Source organism: Telmatherina bonti (assembly GCF_933228915.1).
Source record: "Telmatherina bonti genome assembly, chromosome: 19".
NCBI lineage: Eukaryota > Metazoa > Chordata > Actinopteri > Atheriniformes > Telmatherinidae > Telmatherina > Telmatherina bonti.
This window is the reverse complement of record NC_136617.1, coordinates 27,588,979-27,609,329: the sequence shown is the minus strand read 5'-3', so window position 1 is coordinate 27,609,329 and position 20,351 is coordinate 27,588,979. Positions and strand designations below refer to the sequence as shown.

The window sequence follows — 20,351 nt, the reverse complement described above, 5'->3', positions numbered from 1 at the left end:
TTACTTCTGCAAACACAAAGACGTCACACGCTCACTGCACATCGCCGTGTCTTCTACGCATGCGGGACGCTTCTGGTGCGAATGAGGTTCATACAGCAGATCACATACAAGTCACATTTGATTGGAAATGTGAACGGACTTTCAAAAATTTTGGATTTCACAAAAACATCCGATATGAGCAGCAAGCCCTGCAGTGTGAAAGTAGCCTTAGTTTGGTTGAAGCAGTCAGATTAGCGGCGTTTGGTTGTGAAAGCGGCAAAATCAAAGGTGAAAAAGCTGAACGTGTGCGAAAAGGTCTCATGTTGGGAGCAGAAATAAATCAACGTGTGTGTGTTTCAGTGATACGGGTGAAGCTACGCTGCGGATAATCGGCACAGGTTCTGAGGATGACGGCATTTACACCTGTGTGGCTACCAATGAGCTGGGCAGCGCGGCGTCGTCTGCGAGCCTCAGAGTGCTGGGTAAGAATACAGACACTGGAGTAGAGGCCGTCAGCTGTTAGACGGACCTGCTGATGAGCATTGCTTTGTCTCGTTTTTAGCCGTCTCCGCTGATGGAGTCCGAGTGAGCTGGAAGGACAACTTTGAGTCTCACTACACTGAAGTGGTTGAACTGGGGAGGTAACAGACTCAAATGTATTCCCAGTGGACTGATCAGCCGCAGAAATGTCCCTCAGCTGAGAATCAGGCCTCAGTCCGTTTGGATCGTGTTTTATTGCCTCTCTGGCTCGATCCGATCAGGACTTCGGTTAGTTTACAGGCCTGGACAATGCTGACCCACATTAAAGGTGGAGTATGTAAGATTTTTCAATATTTTCAAAAATAAATTAACTAATAAAATAACTACAATCATAATTAAATAGTTTTTTTTAACATGTAGGTTCCAGTCTGTCTATATTTAATGTGTTATTAAATTACAAGTTTAATTCATGACAAAGACCCTTCTTAAATGTTTTCCTACCAGTAAAAAAAAAAGTGCTTTTTGTCATTTGTCATTAATTAAACTTGTAATTTAATAACACATCAAATATGGACAGACTGGAACCTACATGTTTAAAAAAATCTATCTAATTATGATTGTAATTATTTTATTAGTTTATTTTTGAAAATATTGAAAATTTTACATACTCCACCTTTAAGGTTCATGCTGTGGTTGATCAGTGATCAGTTTGCCTGTTAAATAACACAAAGTATGCAGGAGCATCAAACACACAATCTTAAGCAGATTTCAGATATTTAGGGATACCGATGCAACTTTAGCTGCGTGACACAAACCGGCGTGTTTCTTCTCATCAGGGGTCGTTTCTCTGTGGTAAAGCGCTGTGACCACAGAGGCACCAAACGTACAGTCGCTGTTAAACAGGTAAACAAGAAGCTCATGAGAAGAAACCGAGTGACGCAGGAGCTCAGTCTGCTCCAGAGACTCCAACACCCCCACATAGTGAGTCTGATAGACACGTACGAGACCCCCAGCAGCTACGTCCTAGTCCTGGAGATGTAAGCACGCAGCATTAACCTCCTTTCTTTTTTATTAATTAATCTTTACACACACTCCAGATCTCCCGTCTGATGTTTCTGTTGTGTTTCAGGGCCGATCAGGGTCGTCTGCTGGACTACATCGTGAGCTGGGGGAATCTGACAGAAGAGAAGGTGGTGGGATACCTGCGTCATATTTTAGAAGCTCTACAGTACTTGCACAACTGCAGAATAGTACATCTGGATGTAAAAGTAAGTACCTGAAACAGTATTTGCAGTAAACCTGTTGACTTACTATATAAATTCATGTTAAAAGCATCATTTTTTGTAGGAACTTTTAACATTTTACAAAGAACCAGGATAAAGTCACTGATGACGAGACGCAGCTTGAATCATGTCTTTCAGATGAGATTTATATTGTCGTGTGAAACTAGATGTTTAGTTGTCATTTCCAGGCTTGTGGTGTGGGATTAAAGCTTCCGCTAGCGGGAACACCTGCCGCCATATTTTCCCACATCAGACAGTTTTTGGGTTCTGGGTTAGGAGCAGAAGGATGCAGGAGGGAGGAAACGGGGCTGAAACTGGACAAGTGAGATCTTGTATCTGTGCAGGGGCGTCAAACTCCAGTCCTCGAGGGCCGCTTTCCCTCTACAAACACAGCTGGTTCAGATCAAATGGATCCAGCGGCTTTTAGTTCATTCATTTCAGTCAGGTGTGTTGGAGCAGGGAGACAACAAACACCTGCAGGATACCGGCCCTTGAGGACTGGATTTGGACACCTGTGGTCACGGTTCCTCCTCCGTCAGTAGATGGATGCGAGGACTTCTCTGCGACTCCAACAAACCACACCTGAAGTTTGTCGGTGGCGGGGGTTTAAAACAGAAGGATTAACCCGATCTGCAGGGTGAAAGATCAGAGCAGGTCTTGCTGTGTGCTGATCTTCTCCTTCGCTCTTCTTCCAGCCTGAGAACCTGCTGGTTGCCCACAACAGCGGCGGCCAGCCGACAGTCAAACTGACAGACTTCGGCGATGCCGTCCAGCTCAACAGCGCCCACTACGTTCACCCGTTGCTGGGCAACCCCGAGTTTGCGTCTCCAGAGTTGGTCCTGGGAGAGCCGGTGTCGCTGACCTCTGACCTGTGGAGTCTGGGCGTGGTGACTTACGTGCTGCTGAGCGGCGCTTCTCCTTTCCTCGACGAGAGCGCAGAGGAGACCTGCTTGAACATCTGCAGGCTGGATTTCAGCTTCCCCGCAGACTACTTCCAGGGCGTCAGCCAGGCGGCTCGGGACTTTGTCTGCCTGCTTCTAAAGACCGACCCGGGCAGGAGACCTCCGGCTGGGCTCTGCCTCCAGGAGCCGTGGCTGCAGGCTGGCCAGGGTGAAGGCCGAGCCCGAGCGGAGAGCTGCCTGGACACGTCGCGCCTCATTTCTTTCCTAGACAGGAGGAAACACCAGACTGATGCTCGGCCCATCGGGGGAGTAAGAAGCTTCATTCAAAGTCGCCTTCAGTCTCGAGTTTGAACACATCTTTGCCTCTACTGCCTCACCAACCTCCTCATGAAAACAAGACAGACGCTGGTGCTGCTGTTAGGAACCGCAGGTTTACGATTGTCAGGATGTTTTAATAAAATAGGAAATAAAATGAACGCTGATCTTATCCTCCTTCACGAAGCTCGATGAAATCCTGGAGTCCCGTTAGCAAACCGGGCCTTTCGCCACAGAAACTAACCGATGTCCTCGTCTACTGCTGCTCGCTGGTTAAAACTCAAAACACATTTTATAGTCAAGTGAACAAATGAAAAATCTTTAAAACATATTATGAAGTAACTTATTTTCCTTTGAAAGTCGAAGCTGATCAGAGGAGCCGTTCGATCAAGCCTCGACGTCGCCGCGACGCCAGCAGCGCTTGTGATAATGCTACGGTCGGGGCACAGACGTTGCCCGTCTTTGCTCTTTTACACTAAAACTGCAACTCTGATACTTCAGACGAGCAGATCTTTCTTATAGAAACAATGTATAGAAAAATACCGTCTGTTTGCAAGTTTAAAAAAAAACCCACAGAAAATGGAAAGCTGCTGCGCTACGTTTGGACTCTGATTGAGCTTTATAATGGCTGTGCTTAAAAACCTGACCAGGATCTAAGACACCATGATAACCATCTTGAGTGTAACGATGCTGAACTGTCCAACCTGAGAAGGAACAGACGTCCATCCTTTGCTTTCCATAGAACAAAACCCGTGTTGCGCAGATATGACATGTTTAAGCCTTACTTTGTATATAGACTTCTGCCTTCCGTCTCCTCACATTCACACCAGACTTGTGCTTTCGGACGGCAGTGACGGCCAATCAGATGAGTGAATGTGGCGGCCGAGGAGGAGAAATGACTGTAAATGCACTCATTGTATGTTATGTTTGATTATCATGTGCAATGTTGCGGCTTTAACATTTTATGCAACTATTTATGAAGACAGCTGTCGTATCTGTAATAAATCTAGAGAAAAGCATGTACTTGGTACTGCAAGCACTGCTGGTAGTTTGTGTTTATTTGATCCTTGAGTGTTTCGACTACCGGGCCACGTTAGGGTCAGAATCTACAATCATGGTTTGATCAAAAAGTAATTTAACTCTTTTTGTACTGTATGCCTCTGTAGTATTGGTACACCAAAGTTGCTCTAGCTTTATAGTACTTAATAAAAAAAGGTTTTATTGTTGCTATGTTTTCACTTGAGTTAGATAATCAATGACCATGTGAAATGATTGTTTACAAAAGTAAAAACACTTGTTAGGAAAACGTAGTTGTCTTTCTGAAGAGGCAGGACGACTAAAATAATCCTGTAATTCACAGTTTAGATCAAGTTGGACGCAAGATTTTATTTACAAAACAGTGTTCTAACTTTATGTACAGGTAATTGTTGCCAAATTATCTCTTCCAGAAATTACTCTATTTAAAAAAAAAAAAAAAAAGACAAAACCCTAAAAAACGATTCAGATGTGCAAAAAAACAAACAAGGCGGTTTTAGTGAAAACAGACATGGAGTGTGACGTCAGGATGTCTTAATACAAAAATCTTCCCACCCCACGGTAGCGTTTTATTTATTTAGAAAGTTTTGTTCAGGCCATTTCAAAACAAGGAAACTTTGATTTGTTACCTCAGTTTAGGGTTTTTTACCCCCTCCCCCTCTTCATTGTTTTGTCTTTTATTGTATTTGTTTGTTTTATTTGATAAACTACACATTTGCTACGTTGTTTTTTTTTTTGTTTTGTGTTTTTTAATCTTTGCATGTATATTTCTGTGTACAGATCATACATATTTTCTCCTGTAAATAGTCTCATTTTGCCATCAGTCATTTGAAAATTAAAACATCATGAACACATAAGCTGCTTGACTTCTTTAAATTCTCTTTTCTCTTCATTTAACAGTTTCTTACTATTGGTGAGAGCAAAGATAAATGACCTGCCTTGGTGGGGCAGTAAAGTACGGTACTTCTAATCTAATCTACTGTAAAGATAAAGATGCAGATTTAGAGGACAGTCATTCAGTAAATGTTTGTGACCTCCAGGAAAACACTTTTACGCTCTACAATACTAGATTAGATTTTCTTTTTCAGTCAAAATATGAAACTTTTTATCCTAAATTTCATTTATCAACGTGACACATTTTCCTCTGGTAATTGCCTCTGACTGGGAGTTAAACTGGGAGTCACAGCGCTGCATAATTTTATCTTAAGCAATAAATGTTTGTCATGATTTTAGGCTTCGAGTAGATAAGGCCAACAATATTTTTAACAAGACAATAAATCTCCTCAGTGGTTCATTTTCTGCAGAAAAAAACAGAACTTGTCTTAATTTAGTGATTTTGGTTTTTTGGAGCAACTTTAGGTCAGAGTCAGGGACGACGGCATGTATGTGGTGTTATTGAGAGATGAAGCTTAAACAAGTAAATTCATCATCTGTTGAAATCTTCTGAGGTGTTCGGATGTTTTTTTTCCACTTAGAAGTGGGATGAAGGAGATCTCATGATACAGTGAATCTGTAAAACCGTAAATGTCTTCCAGGCTGACGTTAACAGGTTTTAAAGGTTCTGGTTCAAAATAAACCAGCTTTTCTAGTATATATATATATATATATATATATATATATATATATATATATACATATTAATACATATATATATATATTAATACATATATATATATATACATATATATACATACATATATACATATATACACATATATACATATATATACATATATACACATATATATATATGTATATATATATATATATATATATATTCTCATGGGACTTTCATAGATTTGTTAGACGTGTGAGTCAGGTGTGTTGCAGCAAGGACACTTAGAAAACCTGCAGGACACCGGCCATCAAGGACCAGGTTTGAGGATCCCTGGAGACCGCAATCGAGTGGTTTAAACTCCTAGCAAGAGCATTTGCGTCACAAACCCTCAGTTAACAGATAAAAAGATGAACAAAGAGCTTTTGCATTTGCTCACAGGACAAAAGGCTTTAAATGTGGGTGTGAATGGTTGAAATCTCCTAATTCACTCCCATTTCCTCCTTCACTACAAATAACATTCGACAGCTTCCAGATATCTGCATCCGTGGCACTAAATCAGATCAGAGCTGCTTCCAGTGAAACAGAATAGTTACCTTTCAGAAAGCAATAAATACCACTGATAGAGACAGGCCATGTCTACAGGGATAAAGAAGTTTATACCTCGTCCCTCACACACCTGGGAAGCCATCCTCCACAGGACACCTGGACAACAGGAGGTGGAATCATCCTCTGCTTTCCACATAGCTGAGAAAGAAACTACAAGATGCTTCACATTCTTCTAAGTTACAGGTAGTACACAAAAACATGAAGAGAAAATGACATAGAACTTAATTTCCTAACTGTCTCACAAGAGGAACTTTTGCATAATTAGCTAAACATGAAGCTGTGTTGCATAACGCTTTAGCTAAATGTAGAGAACCAGTGCTCACAGCATCCTTAGTGCTGTCAGAAATGGCCACAGGTGAAGACTTACCTCTGTAAAACAAAGAGCATGCGGATCATTTCCACCTTTAACTCCACAATTTATGAAGAGGGAGCTAACAGTACTGCTGAGTTGTTGGATTTTATTAATAATTTAACATAAAAAAAAGAGCCAGTTTGTCACATAAAAATATCACGCACTTTACATGATGAAACAAACAAAGCTACATCAAATAATAAAAAAAAAAACAACATGGAGCACAAGTGTAATTAAAGGCCTTAATGATGGCTGTGTTCCATTTAGTTTGGTCATGGTTTGGTGTTTGGGGAAACTGGACATGCTTCTTGGGACACTTACTGGAACACAAACTAAAACGCCTGTTGTAAAATGTCGAAGATCACCAGAGTTTAGCCCAATTAATCCCATTTTTATTGTCGTTAGGCTATATTACCAAAATAAAACAAAAAACTAATATGCTCTGTTATAAAGAAAATTATATACAGTTATCACGTAACACAAGCAGCCTATTTTTTACTTTAGTGTAGTTTAGTGGTAGTATTCTGTAGCCTATTTCTGTTTAAATGCACTTTAAATGCAGGATGTTTGCTTGTTATGGCCATTCTAATAGTTTTTGTCCATCTGAACATTGTACTTTCACAAGATGTTAATATTACATTTCTTTTTTTTTTATTCCTAATACCGTTGTTTGTTGCAGCCTTCAGCTGAATTTCTCTATAAATTTGATTTAACAAAATGATTATATATATATAAGTTAACTGATAAAAAAAAAGGGTTTTCTCACCTTTTTAAAAACGATTAATTCATCTATTTTATTCCAAATTTGTGAATTTTTCTCATGCCTCGTCAAACGAAGGAATCTTTGCCTTAATGTCTTAAAAAAAAACTTGTGCGTTTCTCCAGACTCGTCATGACACTAATCGATTCAATCTTGTACATCCCCCTGAATCAGAAATGCCGTATAAGACTATCCTAAATTTATATTTTCATTACCAAACGACTAAAATTTCTCCTTATAAGCTCAAATACTAGGCAGGGCCTTAGGTAATGTTAGGGAGACTGCATTAACTTGTGTAAATGACATGTTCCATGTAAAGCCTGATTCAGTTCAGGGTTTTCTTCTGAATGTATTCTAACAAACGTAAACTTTTCAAGATGTATTGCAATATTTCTAATGGCTGTTGTGGATCTCATAAGTTGCAGCAAACACAACGTATGTTTTGGTATTGTCTCTACCACAAAGGTCACTGGAAAGCTATTTTCTCCATTTAGCATTAAACATAGATCCAGGGAGTCAAATAATTAGGAGGAAATTCAGGACACACAACATAACTGCAATGCTAATACACAACCCCGCAGCAGTCAGATGGAAAATAGAAAGTTGTTTAGGCTTGATTATGTAATAAAAGTGAAGATAGTGACACACACTACATTATCAATGTAGCATTTCCAGGATTGAAACCAAAACCAAACGTTGCATAAATTAGTCAACTAAATTTACCACTGCTGGTGTCAGTACTTTTGAAATGAGTTTTTAACAGAACACAGTACTTTAAAGCCACTACAAGCGTTTTATGAATCAAAAGTCTTATAACTTAGAGCAGCTAAAGCTAATCAGTCACAGCTACGCTATGGTTCTGTTTAGCTAATGTTCTTGCAGCCGACAAAAGTGTTGCTTTAAAACTATTCCATTTTAAAAATAAAACTAGTTTTAACATTAAAAATTGAATATTTTTATGGTAATGGAGAATGAAGTGCTTGAAAGCTTTGCATGCCGTTTGCCAGCTAGCCTAGCATCCAGCCCTTGTTTCATTTCCAGGTGAAAATATTTAATCAATTAATGCAGACAGGTGTGGAAGAATATGTTAAATAAGGTTTCATTTCTCTAACCTACTGATCAAATGCTTAAAAGTTTTGTGAAAGTTAAGTTAAAATAGAACATGTTTATTTTTTATGTTGATTTAGTAACAGCTACTGGAAAAACAAACCAAACAGAAAAAAAATCTTCTTAGTTATAAGGTTTTATCATGTTGTTCGAATGTTTAATTCAGGTCTAAAATATAATAGTTAGGTTAACAACACTTCAGCTCATTTATTTATTTATATAGTAAAGGGACAAAAAGAAAGCAGTATCTCAGTCATATTTGGTTTATAGCAACATTGTCTTTATTCTAATTTCCAATAAACAGAGAATATATCAGTCCCTTATTTGTACAAAAATACCTGAACAGGATACAATGTAGATCCAGGAGCCACAGAGAAAATGAAGCAAAGCACAGTGGGCTTATGTGAAAGAATTATTACAGTTCATTTGCTCTTTTTCTTTCCCTGAAATGTTTGACTTCAGTTCACGATGACGTCAACCCAACAGTAAAACAACTACCTGTTAGTTTTGTTTTCTCCAGCACTGCAAGTCACCAAACACAACGGGACACGTATGCCATGTTGTCCTGACATTAGGAGTTAGTTCCAGTAACATTACATTTCACAGTCACAGCCAAATGAACGCAATGGATGGACGGATGGCAATTAAGGACTTGTTACTATTTAGAAAGAGGCACCTGCAAGACTTAAGAAAAATAAAAGGAATTTAAAAAAAAGTATGCATATTAAAATAAAAAAGTATATGGACATAAATAAATGCACAATCCTCTTGAGCTACAGCATATAACTGCACTACTTGTGATGAAAGTATATAAAAGCTACAACGAATATCCCCAAGGGTTATGATTTAGAGCATCCATGTGAGGTTGTGTATGTGTGTGTGTGTGTGTGTGTGTGTGTGTGTGTGTGTGTGTGTGTGTGTGTGTGTGTGTGTGTGTGTGTGTGTGTGTGTGTTTTAACTAGAAAAGCCACTGCTGTTAGATGTAGAAAATTATAACCAAACTTTTACTGGAGTGTTTTCTTAAAGGAAAAAGTAAATGAACCAGAAATGCGCAGATAGGATATTAAAGATGTGAGATTTTTTTTTTTTCTCCCCCCCAAAAACAAACGGTGTTAAAATCGGATGCTGGCGGAGTTGAAGACTCTTACAGCCTGTCAGCTTATACACACAAATTATGTTCAGAAATTTGACACGTCCCAAAAATCCAGTTTGATCTGAACGGTTTAATTTAATACTGTGGTATATTCTTTTTATAGATATATTTATATATATTTATATGAAAGGTTTCTTTTATGGTAAACCAAAAAAAAAAAAAAAAAAAAAAAAAAAAGCACAAAAATGTCAACATACACACAATCAAATAATGAGAAAAGGACAAAATAAATCATTAATTTTATATGGTATTATGAGCAAAAGCATAACACCCCATACATAGTGATCTGTGACCTAGGTACAGTGTTAGATCTACTTCTCCAAAGCTTCACATATTTAGAAAACAGATGATATTTTACTCTGGCTTATTCAAATAGCTGAACTTGTGTAAAGGATTGCATTGGAGTACAGTGATTAAAAGGGGAGGGTGGAATAAAGGATGGCGATCTGTCCCCGCTGACCAAGAGCGGCATGGCTCCCTGTCTAAAAGACATTTAACAAACTCAGCAGAGGACTGGGAATGTTGGGAGAAACCTCCTGCCTGAACTCCAGTCTGCTCTACATCCACAGCCTCACATGACTTAACCCAACCGGCACGCAGTGTTCCTCATACTGTCTCTAAAAGGGGAATATATAACAGTCTAGCCAAAAAACAAACACGCAAATTCACAACAGGGTTGTAGCTTAAAGGCTGGACACGGGTGGGGTGGGGTATTTCAAGCATTTTCCCATTCTGGTAGCAAGTCCAGTCTGACCAGTAAGGCCTGACTGGTGGAGTGAAGAGCTGGTGAGAATGTGAAGTTGTGCAGTTAGTTCAGCGGTGACCATACAGTCATGTCAATGATCATACTTGGAGAGAATTTTGTTAGAAAGTACAAGTGACTTATATTCCTATGTGGAGACACTGTCATGGCCAAAGTTTGAACATTTAAAAGAAAAGAAAATCACCTTAGATCACCCTAAAGCCACTTTCATTGGATTTTTTTTGTTTTCATAGCATCTGAAAGTAGTAGCACTAACTCCATCACTTTTTTTTTCTATGTGCCGTTTCTATTTAAACTCATTTTTAGTGACTCTGCTACAGTGTTTGATTTTCTTTCAATGTCACCACTAGGGGGCTTAATTTGTCATAATTATCAAACAAAATACAAGTAAACAAAATAAAATAAAAAAACAGTACATACAATTAAATTACACAAGCATGCTACATTTTATTATGATAGTCTAATCCTTTTCATCACTTTTTTCTCGGTTTTTTTCCTTAATTTTCATTTCATAATTTTTCTTTTCTCCCCTTGAATTTTCTGTTTCGTTACAACTTCATTTGTGCATTTTGTTTTTAGTCTCAGCCTCATTTTAGTTTTCTTTTTCACTCTTATTTAAAAGATATGCACCCATTTGCCTTTTGCTGGGAAGTATATGTCAATGGACCAGAAGTGAATCAAACATACTTATACCTGCCCCTGTGCTTGAATTAGAATACCAAAAAATTGCATATTGCAGGGGCTAAAATGGATGAAAACTGGCCTTTATTACTTATTACATAGCAGAAACAGCCATTGATTATGTAGTCCAAAATTAAATTTAAACCCAGATATTCACTATAATTTTAAAAGGAACAAAGAAGCAAATAATTATAACTGTGAAGTGGAAATCAAATATTTGGCATTTTTGCTATGAGAAAAAAAACAATCTTAAGTTGCTCATACTATTGACTGATTCATTTTGTATTCAACAGGGCAATTAAGCAATTCTAACAGTGGTACTACTGAAAATGCAACCTAAGCGCACAATGACTACGTCTCCCTCTGTCTGATGGGTTTATTTACACATGAAAGTTGTAAAATGGCTGTTAAAGTCAAGTTTCAAGGAAAAAAAAGCCCTTGGTGCTCAACTGTGTGACACTGTCACCACTGATGTTTAAGCACGCACACTAAATGATAACTCCCTAAAGCTGTTGGATAGATAAGGACATGGTATTACATTAAACCCTGATGCAATATTGCTCCACCGTTTCTCAAATTATGTTCAAAGTGTTTTTACTTCTTTTTCTTTTTTTTTTCCATTCTTAACAAAGTTATGTAGTTTGAAAAATATTTGCTGAAAGTAAAATAAGCGGTTTGGTAGACACCACCATCTTGTCCTGTCTTAAGTTCATTTGACACTGTGTGGCAACCCAACATACAAATGTTGAAAATAACACTTAAGTTCAAGACTCAAGGCAGGTTTGTCGTCTGTGTGGTAAATATGAAGCTGCTGTACAGCCAACAGCCAGCTAGCTTTAGCTTAGCTTCCCTCAGCATAGGTTAGTGTAGTTTAGCTTAGCTTACTTTAGCTTAGCCGTTCTTTGCTCAGCATAGCTGAAGTTAGCATAGTTTAAATCACCATAGCATAGCTATAGCTTATAGCATAGCTTGTTTATTAGGCCTAATATAACCAAGAAAAATTACAGATTCAAAGGAGAAGGGGGGTATACAAAGAAGAAAAATAAATAAATAAAATTTTCCATGATTAAAGTAGTAAACAACAAAATATGTTGGAGCTTCTTTGATAAATTAAGTGGTAAATTTGTTAGAAGAAAAAAAATTGGCATGGCTTTTTTTCCCATTAATTTAGCAATGATTTTTATGATTTCAACCCCTTGATAAAGGATTAATTCATTCTTTCGGCTCTAATTTTGGTAGCTTCATATTTAGCATACAGATACACCTATAAAAGTGGTATAAGAAAACAAATGAGATTATTTCCCAAAATCTTGGACCCTCCTTCAAACATAATGGTTCACATCGATGTCATTCCATCATCTCAAAATCCCAAATGCAACTGTGTGCATTTTAAGATAGTTTCTTCAATTTCATACACAAGGCTCACAATTTTCACTTAAGGCGAGTGAAGCTCAGTTGACTGTTTACGCATCAACTGAGCTCACATTTCAAGTTCTATATTTATAATTAAAATAAAAAAGTTATGAGAGTGCTTTTGTTGCTTTGTACGAGGGAACAGTGGTCAGAATCCAAACTTGACAGCTCCAACCTAAAGTCAGGATGATTAAATGTGCAAGCACTGAACTCAGATCAGACTTAGGAAAAGAAAACAACATTCAAAGACAAATTCACCAACAAATAAAACCCTTTCGATTAAAAAAAAACAAAAAACAAAAAACAATAATTGAAATGGTAGAAGCTTGGGGGTGGACAAACTTTTCAGGAGTCTATCACACAGTTTTCCTCCTCTTCCTCACAATCTTGAGGCGCTGCAGCTGGTTTAAAAGTACATTTGTTCATTTTTTTTGGTTGTGTAGCATTGTTGATATGAGCCACACAGAAATCTGAGATGTTTCTAAACCTTTCTGAAAAGCACTGCATAATCAGCTGCAACTCCCAGTGCTCCCACACTGTAATCCAATCAGCTGGTGGATTTTCACATGCATGCTTTTCAGAAGGAGAGTGAAGGAGGAAGAGGAGGCAGCTTCATGTAGCTAAAGAGCTCTAGTCTGTCCGCCCCGGGAGTGCAAAACTAGTTCTGCATTGAATCAACAGTAATAAAACAGCAATAAAATGACATCAAGTAATCAACTCTACAAGAGAGGCTTGTTACAGCCTTCCTGATAAACATTCCTCTGTCCTTTCAGCAAACCCTCGCCACTGCTTTGCTAATCTTGCCTCTACTTATTCTTTCCTCTCTCCCAAAATGTTCTCTGAGCTTGTGTGGAGGAGTAATCGGGGTTGCACCAAGCGACCGTCGGTCAGGACGTGGCAGAGACATCACGTCAAGCCAGCTAGGTTGTCGGAGGGAGGGACAGGGTGTCAGCTTATCCAGACTGGACTGCACAGGTTGAGAAACTCCTAGATCAAGTTTGATAGGACCCAGAGAGATTCCCGTCCATCCCTGATGATCAATGAGGAAGTCAGAGGGTGGCGCCCCCTGCCCGCCTCATAGGTGAGGGTGGGGCGGGCACCACAGCTTATCAGGCCTGGAAGATGGGGGGATTGGGGGAGGGGACTGGTGGGGTTGTAGGATCATGAACACAGAGGGATAAATCCAAAAGACAAGCAAATCCTGCTGTAAAGATGTTTCTACAGCGTTGGTATGTTTTCACTACATACAATGTTTCTCCGCGACATCATGAGAGTTGAGTGAACGCCGAGCTCACAATCTGCAACATCTGGACGGTCCTACCAGTTCTCCTTCAAACATCCAAACGGCGACAAGGTGGAGAAAAGCGCGGCGTGCTCTCGACATCAAACCTCCAAGGCCACATCCTCAAAACATGGCGTTACTTATCTTCTCAACCCCACTGTGTCTGAGAGGGACGGGCTATGGGGGGTTGGTGGAAGGTGGTGGTGGGGGGTGTCTTGGGGAGGGAGGTGTGCAAAAAAAGGGGTTGGTGTTGGGTGGGGTGGAGTGTCACAAGGCCACAGCGGTACAGGGATGTTTGAGCTTGCAGGGCAGCACTCCTCTGTTGAGCTGGTAGAACTCCACCAGGTGGATCAGGTCTGTGAACTTGGTGGCGCCGTCATCGAGGCTGAAGAACACCTGACCATCCTCCTCACACTTCCAGCCAGCAGAAGGAAAGACAACAGTTAGCCACCACACAGCCAGACCAATGTGAGAAGTTTTTACCAAAGTTTAATTTCTGCATCAGTCAGAGAAGAGAAGCCATGCTAGCAGGAACGGTGGTTGAAAACCCTCCAACACGCAGATGAGAATGCAAAATAATCTTTTTGTCTTTGTTTAAGCAAAAAGCTAGAAGCTTGGAGCCTGAAAAGATGTAACTGAGACTCCTGAGATGTGTGCATTTCAGTTCCCTTAAACTTAAAAAGATCAGTTATTGTGGTCAGAAACCAGAGTATCACATCCACGTGAAAAAAACTCTTGTTGGAAATGGATAACGGCCTCTGTCGCATTCAGTATGATCTGTTGCACCTTCTTGCAAAGACCTATCTGGTTTTACTAAAAAATGAGGTAGGTAATGTTGGGGAGCTAGCAAGATCTCAAAGTGGCGCCCTGTCTTGGCTCTTCCCCCTCTGGTTTTGCTTCTTGCGTGATCTGAGGCTTTTTTCTTACCGTTACATTTTTTACCGGCGTTTATCTGTTTGTGTTCAAGAGAACTCAAAAAGATATGGATGGATTTTAATTAAATTTTCACGAGTTGTTGGAAATGTAAAAAGGAAGACCTGATTTAATTTTGGTGGTGATGCAGATCACCGTTTGGATCCAGCAAATTTTTAAAGGCCGTAGGGGACGTTTGCGCTCTCCGAGTGCTTCTTTAGTTCGCAGCTTTTTCCACCAATGATTTTCTCTTTCTCGGCTGTTTAGCAGGAAGAGGCAAATAAACAGAGCCAGGTCGGGAAATCCTACCTGCATTTTCAGACATGTTTGCCTTCCGAGTTTCCTCTTCACTACTTTGTACACTGCAAAAACTGAATCTAAGTAAGATTAAAAATCTTAAATTGAGTACACACATGCTTTTTTTTTTTTTTTTAAAGGTAAGATATTTTACTCTTATTTAAGAGTAAAAAATACTCTTATTTTAAGAGTATTTTTTACTAGTTTTGGGAAGTCTTGACAAGCCAAATTTTCTTGTTCTGTTGGCAGATTTATCTTATTTTAAGCAGCATTTACCTAATTTTGTATATTTTTTTTCTTGTTTTTTAAGGCAGAGTTTTTGCAGTGTATTTTCATCTTAACATGCTATTTATATGCAGTGTGTGGCTATCAGGTATCAGCCGTGAGAGGGGGAAGAGGGGAGCCGGGAAAAGAAGCTGATGAAATATAAGAAATGAACAACTTCATTCCGGCCCAAATGTTTTGATTAGTCTGTTCTTACAGATTTACAGTAAACTGAGGGGTCTAACTATATCTTTTTATTGTTCATGAAAACAAAATGTATAAACTACTATCAGGACGAGGAAGCACTTCATCCAGAGTAAAATATGTAAAATGTCTCTGAACAAGATTACCCACCCCAGCTTTAACATCTCTGCTGCCATTATGATTTATTTCTTCTCTAAGGAGCCAAACTTCTGCTTCTTCTTCTGTTCTTGAATGGTCATGTAAATATAGCTACATTGACGTTAACATGTATAGTTTTGAATGAAATGTGTGTAAAAACCTGCAAATGGTAACGATGATCCTTTACTTTAAGCACCAATAAAATATCAGTTTACTTATGATTTTTTATTGTAATCTTTACTTTTTATGATCCCATCTAAACTAACTACTAAATAACTACTTTTGCACGTTTGATAAACTGGAACTTTAAGCTAATTGAAGACTGAAGATTGACATAAACTTCAAGAAAAAACCAATCAAACTTTGACATTAACTGACTGGATGATACTTGCTGACAGAAATCTTTTCAAACGATTTTTACAAGATGTTTTTCTGTAAAGACATCTGTATTCTTGAACAAAAACACTATTTGGATGTAGATAAGAGGCTGTGTGAACACTGAGGTGGAATTAAATGTCTTTGCTAGCAATGCCAAAAAGCATCAATCTGTGAATCAGCTATTTTTCCTTTGATGGATTCGAGCAGAAGCAGAAGCAGCGACTTATATTTTCTTGTTTAAGTTGACTGACCGGTAGGATCTGGAAGTGCTTGATCTTCTGGTGGTGGCACAAAGTGAGCACGAATGCCTTGGGATTACTCTGGCTGTCCCGCAGCAGGAACAACCTGATGAAAAGGAAACACGAATAAGAAAGGATTAGACAGCTCGGATTTTCACGTGGCTGTGCTTCAAATGCTCGATGAAAGAAGTGAAATCTCTTTCTCTTAATCTGCTGAGAGAAGGTTGAGGTGTGATGCTGATGAGCCAAAAAGCCCAGCCAGTTTTGCTCATATTGACAGTATAATCTGTGCTAGCTAGTTTTTTTTTGTTTGTTTTTTTAACACAGTGCCATAAGATTAATTCTTCACACCAGCCGCCAGACCTTTGCCCACTCACCCATCTACTTGGCCTTGTTGCATGATCATTTTGTGGGCTTCCTCTCTCATGATGCGACCATGGAACCATACCTGTGTCCTGTGGATCACTGAAAAAAGAACATTTTATTTGATTTTATTTCTAATCACAAAGCCACAACTTGAAACTTTTGTTGTTTGTGGCGTTCGGGGTTTCGGTGGGCGTACCTGTGCTCAGAGAGGATGGATGCAGGGGGCTGGGGCTGCCCAGGACATTCATACGCTGGCTTCTTTTCTATAAGAATGAAGGTTAATATTAAAAATCGTCACATATAATAAACTGGTTTTCTCAATTTAATATTTTCGCCCAATTTGATTCACAAAATTGTTCAGTTGTGTGAAATAAATTTTTTTTGACCTCTTTCTCCTTCGTTTGAAAGATCAATCCATCCAGCAGACCCGGCCTCAAGCTCCACCTACTCACCCTCCAGGTCTGTCCCTCCTCCAGGGCGGCGCTCTGGGCCTCCACGGGGTTGTCGATGACGCGACCGGTCCGTCCCGAGAAGTCCATGGCAACCAGGGAGTTCTCGGATACACTCCGCTGTTAGGAGGGTGAGAGGATAGGTGGAGGGTGGTAGGTGGGGGAGGGGACAAACAAGAAATGGGGTTGAGTTGTAGTGATTGGAGGGGGGTTGACAAGGGTCAGAGGTCAAACAAGCCAGACACAGTCACTGGAGCATGACAAATCCTGTCTGCACACAGACCCAGTTTAGTCAATCCACAAATGCTCCTGTGAGGAAAAGCACAAGCCTCTACTGGCTTTCTGGCTTTACCGCCGAATCATCCGGATCTTGCGCTTTATTTATAGCTTTTAACACACCCTGCACTCTCTAAAACTGATTTAATTAGAATATACTTTCACAAATTAACTAAGAATGCATTTAAAACTATTTTTTTCTTTAAATCTTCCATGAAAACCTTCATTTATCACATTTTTGTACAACAAAATCTGCAGGTTTCCAGCTCCTTCAAGAAGTACGTGTCATTGTGCTTTCTTTTCTTTTTTTGTAAACTTTTATAAAACATGCTTCACAAAACTGATGTGAACTATTTGGTAACTGATGAAGCAGCTTGGCTGCAGGTCTGACTTTACAGCTACTGGCATTAGGATCATACACTATATTACAGTGTTTCACCCCCAACGTTCCCATTCAGGCCAATTCCAAGCACAAATCTGCCATGTTTGAACATAATGTTTGTATAGATTGTTGAGACCTGTTTTAAGGAGCTTATGACACATTTTCCAACACCTCTTGGTGTGAGGGGAAACACTTGTCCTGTTGAAACACGTTGAAACACTTGTCCTGTGAGTTGACAAATGAAAACCAGTTTCTGTTTGCTTTGTGTGTGTTTATGTGCACACACATTTATACGTGTATAAGTATGTGTATAAGTATTATGTAAATCTACTCGGGGGGGATAAGATGTTGCGTGTTGGGTCTACTTTTGTACGGCACAAATAGGGGGTTGGGGGATGGACACCTGTGGAAGCAGGAAGTGAGGGTTAGGGGTTACTGCAGCCGGGAACTGAAATGGTTTCCTTCAGTTAATTAATGGCTCGGTTCTGGATTGATATTGGCCGAGTGGAGGCAGGATGTCAGAGCAGATCCTCACCACAGGTGCAGAGAAAGGCGAGACTGCAGACTTCCTCTGCTGGGGCACGTTGTAGTTCTGATACAGGATTATTCCGTACTGTGGAGACATGGAAAACAGTCATTTAGGTCTTTGAAGTAAGTACGAAATAATTTTTTTTAAAAAAGGACTCAATTAAATCAAGAGTAAATTTCTCCAGCATCCACATTGTTATAACTCATATCAACTTCAAATCATGAACCTCAGACAAGGGAGGTCAAAATTATACCTGCTTTTACACTAGAATTTTTCAAATGATTTAACAAGAATTTAAATGCTCCATCTTGGGTGTGGTTAGAGATAAAGGTTTACTGTAAATGAGAAAAATGTTGAATATGAACCAGAGTTTACAAAGGGGGTAAACTCAGCTTTGTATTGAATCGGCAAATAGCTGAGAAGTATTGAGAAAGTGACGTTTCCACCTCTTGTATCCTTTCTCTGTAATTCTCTCTGTATCACTGCCTATGCGTGCTTCCTCATCAGCACAGTAGAGTCATAACACAATCATAACACAAAATATTGTGTTAGGATTGAAGATACACGTCTGTCAGCTTGTGGTACAAAGAGGAAACAGATTTTGTCTCTCTTTATGGAGATATGGCCTGTTTTATCCAACTATGTTGCTTGGTGTATTGTTGCCAGATGGACAGCAAATCAGCCGTTACACAATTCGCTTAACCCTTCAAGTCTTACTGAGCTGCCAGCAACACAAAATACTCATTTTATTTAGGTGTACTATGTTACTTAAGGGCCAAGAAAGAAACGAGGCAGTAATGCTCCAGTGTTCTGTTCAGGGACGTCCCACTTCTTACTAACATTTTGTTTTCCAGTCATAAAATCCCAACTTTCCATCCATTATGAAATTCAGCATCAGCAGCATAACCATGATTAGAAAGAAAAGTTTAGAAAATAAATAACTTCACCAATACAAGCAACAGTTATGAACACTAGCCTCATTAGCAGAGTTTGCTGGCAGCGTAGCCTACATTCAGCAGGAGAATTTCAGGGCCGGATTAAAAGTAAACAGGCCCTGGGGCCCAGAATGTTCCAGAGGCCCCCTTCCCCACCACAAAATTGTGAAAAGTGTGAATGATACACTGTGAAATGACATTTCTAACATCTCTCAGCCAGTGGTACCAGTAGCAATACACTGGAGACTGTGGTGTAACTATCTGGCTTTTATGTACATTTTGTTTCATTTCCAAAATGCTGGTGTATGTCCTACACGGGTCCCACAGTGGCCCCAAGTGAGCGTGGGCCCCTAGGCCTGCGCCCATAATGCTCATTGGATAATCCGGCCTTGGTGAATTTGGTGTGTGGTAGTGTGAGTGTCCACATTTATAACTGTGTGGACAGTGAAGCTACACCACCAGTCTGTAATAACACAGACCTTACGGAAGAGAAGACCGAAGTTGTGATGAGCAATTCATTCCCCTCATTAAAGGTCCATTCACACCATCCATTTTTCTTAACCCCTTAGTCTAATTAAGGTTCTCGGGGAAGCCTATCCCAGCATGATTTGGGATAGCCTCCAGCCAATCAGCAGGTCAGAGGCTGGGTATGCCCTGGACAGGTCACCAGTCCATCACAGCCATTCACACCAGTCCTTCTTAATTAAATCCAAGTTTGCTTGAAAGTTTGGTTCATTTGAGGAGGTGTGAATGTGCAACCAGACTAATGTGCATCAAAGAGGCAAACTCTGCTATGTCTCAGCTTATCAGGCTAAAAAGGAGGTTGTCCTCCATTAACAGTAAGTTTTTCTTGCTCCTTGTTTGTTTTGACTTCTACTTCTGTGATCCGTGACGCACCGCCGCCTTAGCCGAGAAGGAGAATATGTCATTTAAAAGGTTTGCTTGATTAAGTGCGGCATAAAAACAAATTCAGACCAGCTGAATTTTGGAAACCTCAATTGATTACCGAGTGTAGTGGACCATTAGGTGTGAAAATGACCTCCAAGTGTCCGCAAAGACAAGAGCTGTTGTAGCGTCCTACAGTGGGCTTTTCACTAAAGCATCAAATGGTGTTATAAGACACCATTAACACAAAACAATCTGCCAATATGCAACAGAAACTTCACAGTAATACTCCTAAAAGCTACTGAAAGAAGCTTTACTTTGAGCAGTCTGAAGGCAGTCATCCAGCAGGTCCTGCTCTGTTCGTCCTCCGCACACAGCATCTTTAACTCCTTACAGTCACTCCTCACTTTGCTGGGCTGTTGACCAAA

The 20,351-nt window shown here is 39.6% G+C and overlaps 2 protein-coding genes across 5 annotated transcripts in view; one reads left to right on the top strand and one right to left on the bottom strand.

Moving 5' to 3' along the window:
• Nucleotides 1-4,834, top strand: part of LOC306770097 (triple functional domain protein) — a 97,708-nt gene extending 92,874 nt beyond the window's left edge. For all 3 annotated transcript variants that reach the window (XM_079258889.1, XM_079258891.1, XM_079258888.1), the window contains exons 58-62: nt 340-461; nt 542-620; nt 1,296-1,496; nt 1,589-1,727; nt 2,438-4,834. In XM_079258889.1, coding sequence (XP_079115015.1) covers nt 340-461; nt 542-620; nt 1,296-1,496; nt 1,589-1,727; nt 2,438-2,995 — 1,099 coding nt within the window. In that variant the 3' untranslated portion in view covers nt 2,996-4,834. The remainder of the gene's footprint in view (nt 1-339; nt 462-541; nt 621-1,295; nt 1,497-1,588; nt 1,728-2,437) is intronic.
• A 3,916-nt stretch (nt 4,835-8,750) lies between these two features.
• The window catches only part of LOC306770102 (growth factor receptor-bound protein 10-like), a 74,485-nt gene continuing 62,884 nt past the window's right edge, over nt 8,751-20,351 (bottom strand). For both annotated transcript variants that reach the window (XM_079258897.1, XM_079258898.1), the window contains 7 exons: nt 20,241-20,339; nt 18,110-18,187; nt 16,920-17,036; nt 16,664-16,730; nt 16,479-16,566; nt 16,114-16,207; nt 8,751-14,083 (listed from right to left, as the gene is read on the bottom strand). In XM_079258897.1, coding sequence (XP_079115023.1) covers nt 13,937-14,083; nt 16,114-16,207; nt 16,479-16,566; nt 16,664-16,730; nt 16,920-17,036; nt 18,110-18,187; nt 20,241-20,339 — 690 coding nt within the window. In that variant the 3' untranslated portion in view covers nt 8,751-13,936. The remainder of the gene's footprint in view (nt 14,084-16,113; nt 16,208-16,478; nt 16,567-16,663; nt 16,731-16,919; nt 17,037-18,109; nt 18,188-20,240; nt 20,340-20,351) is intronic.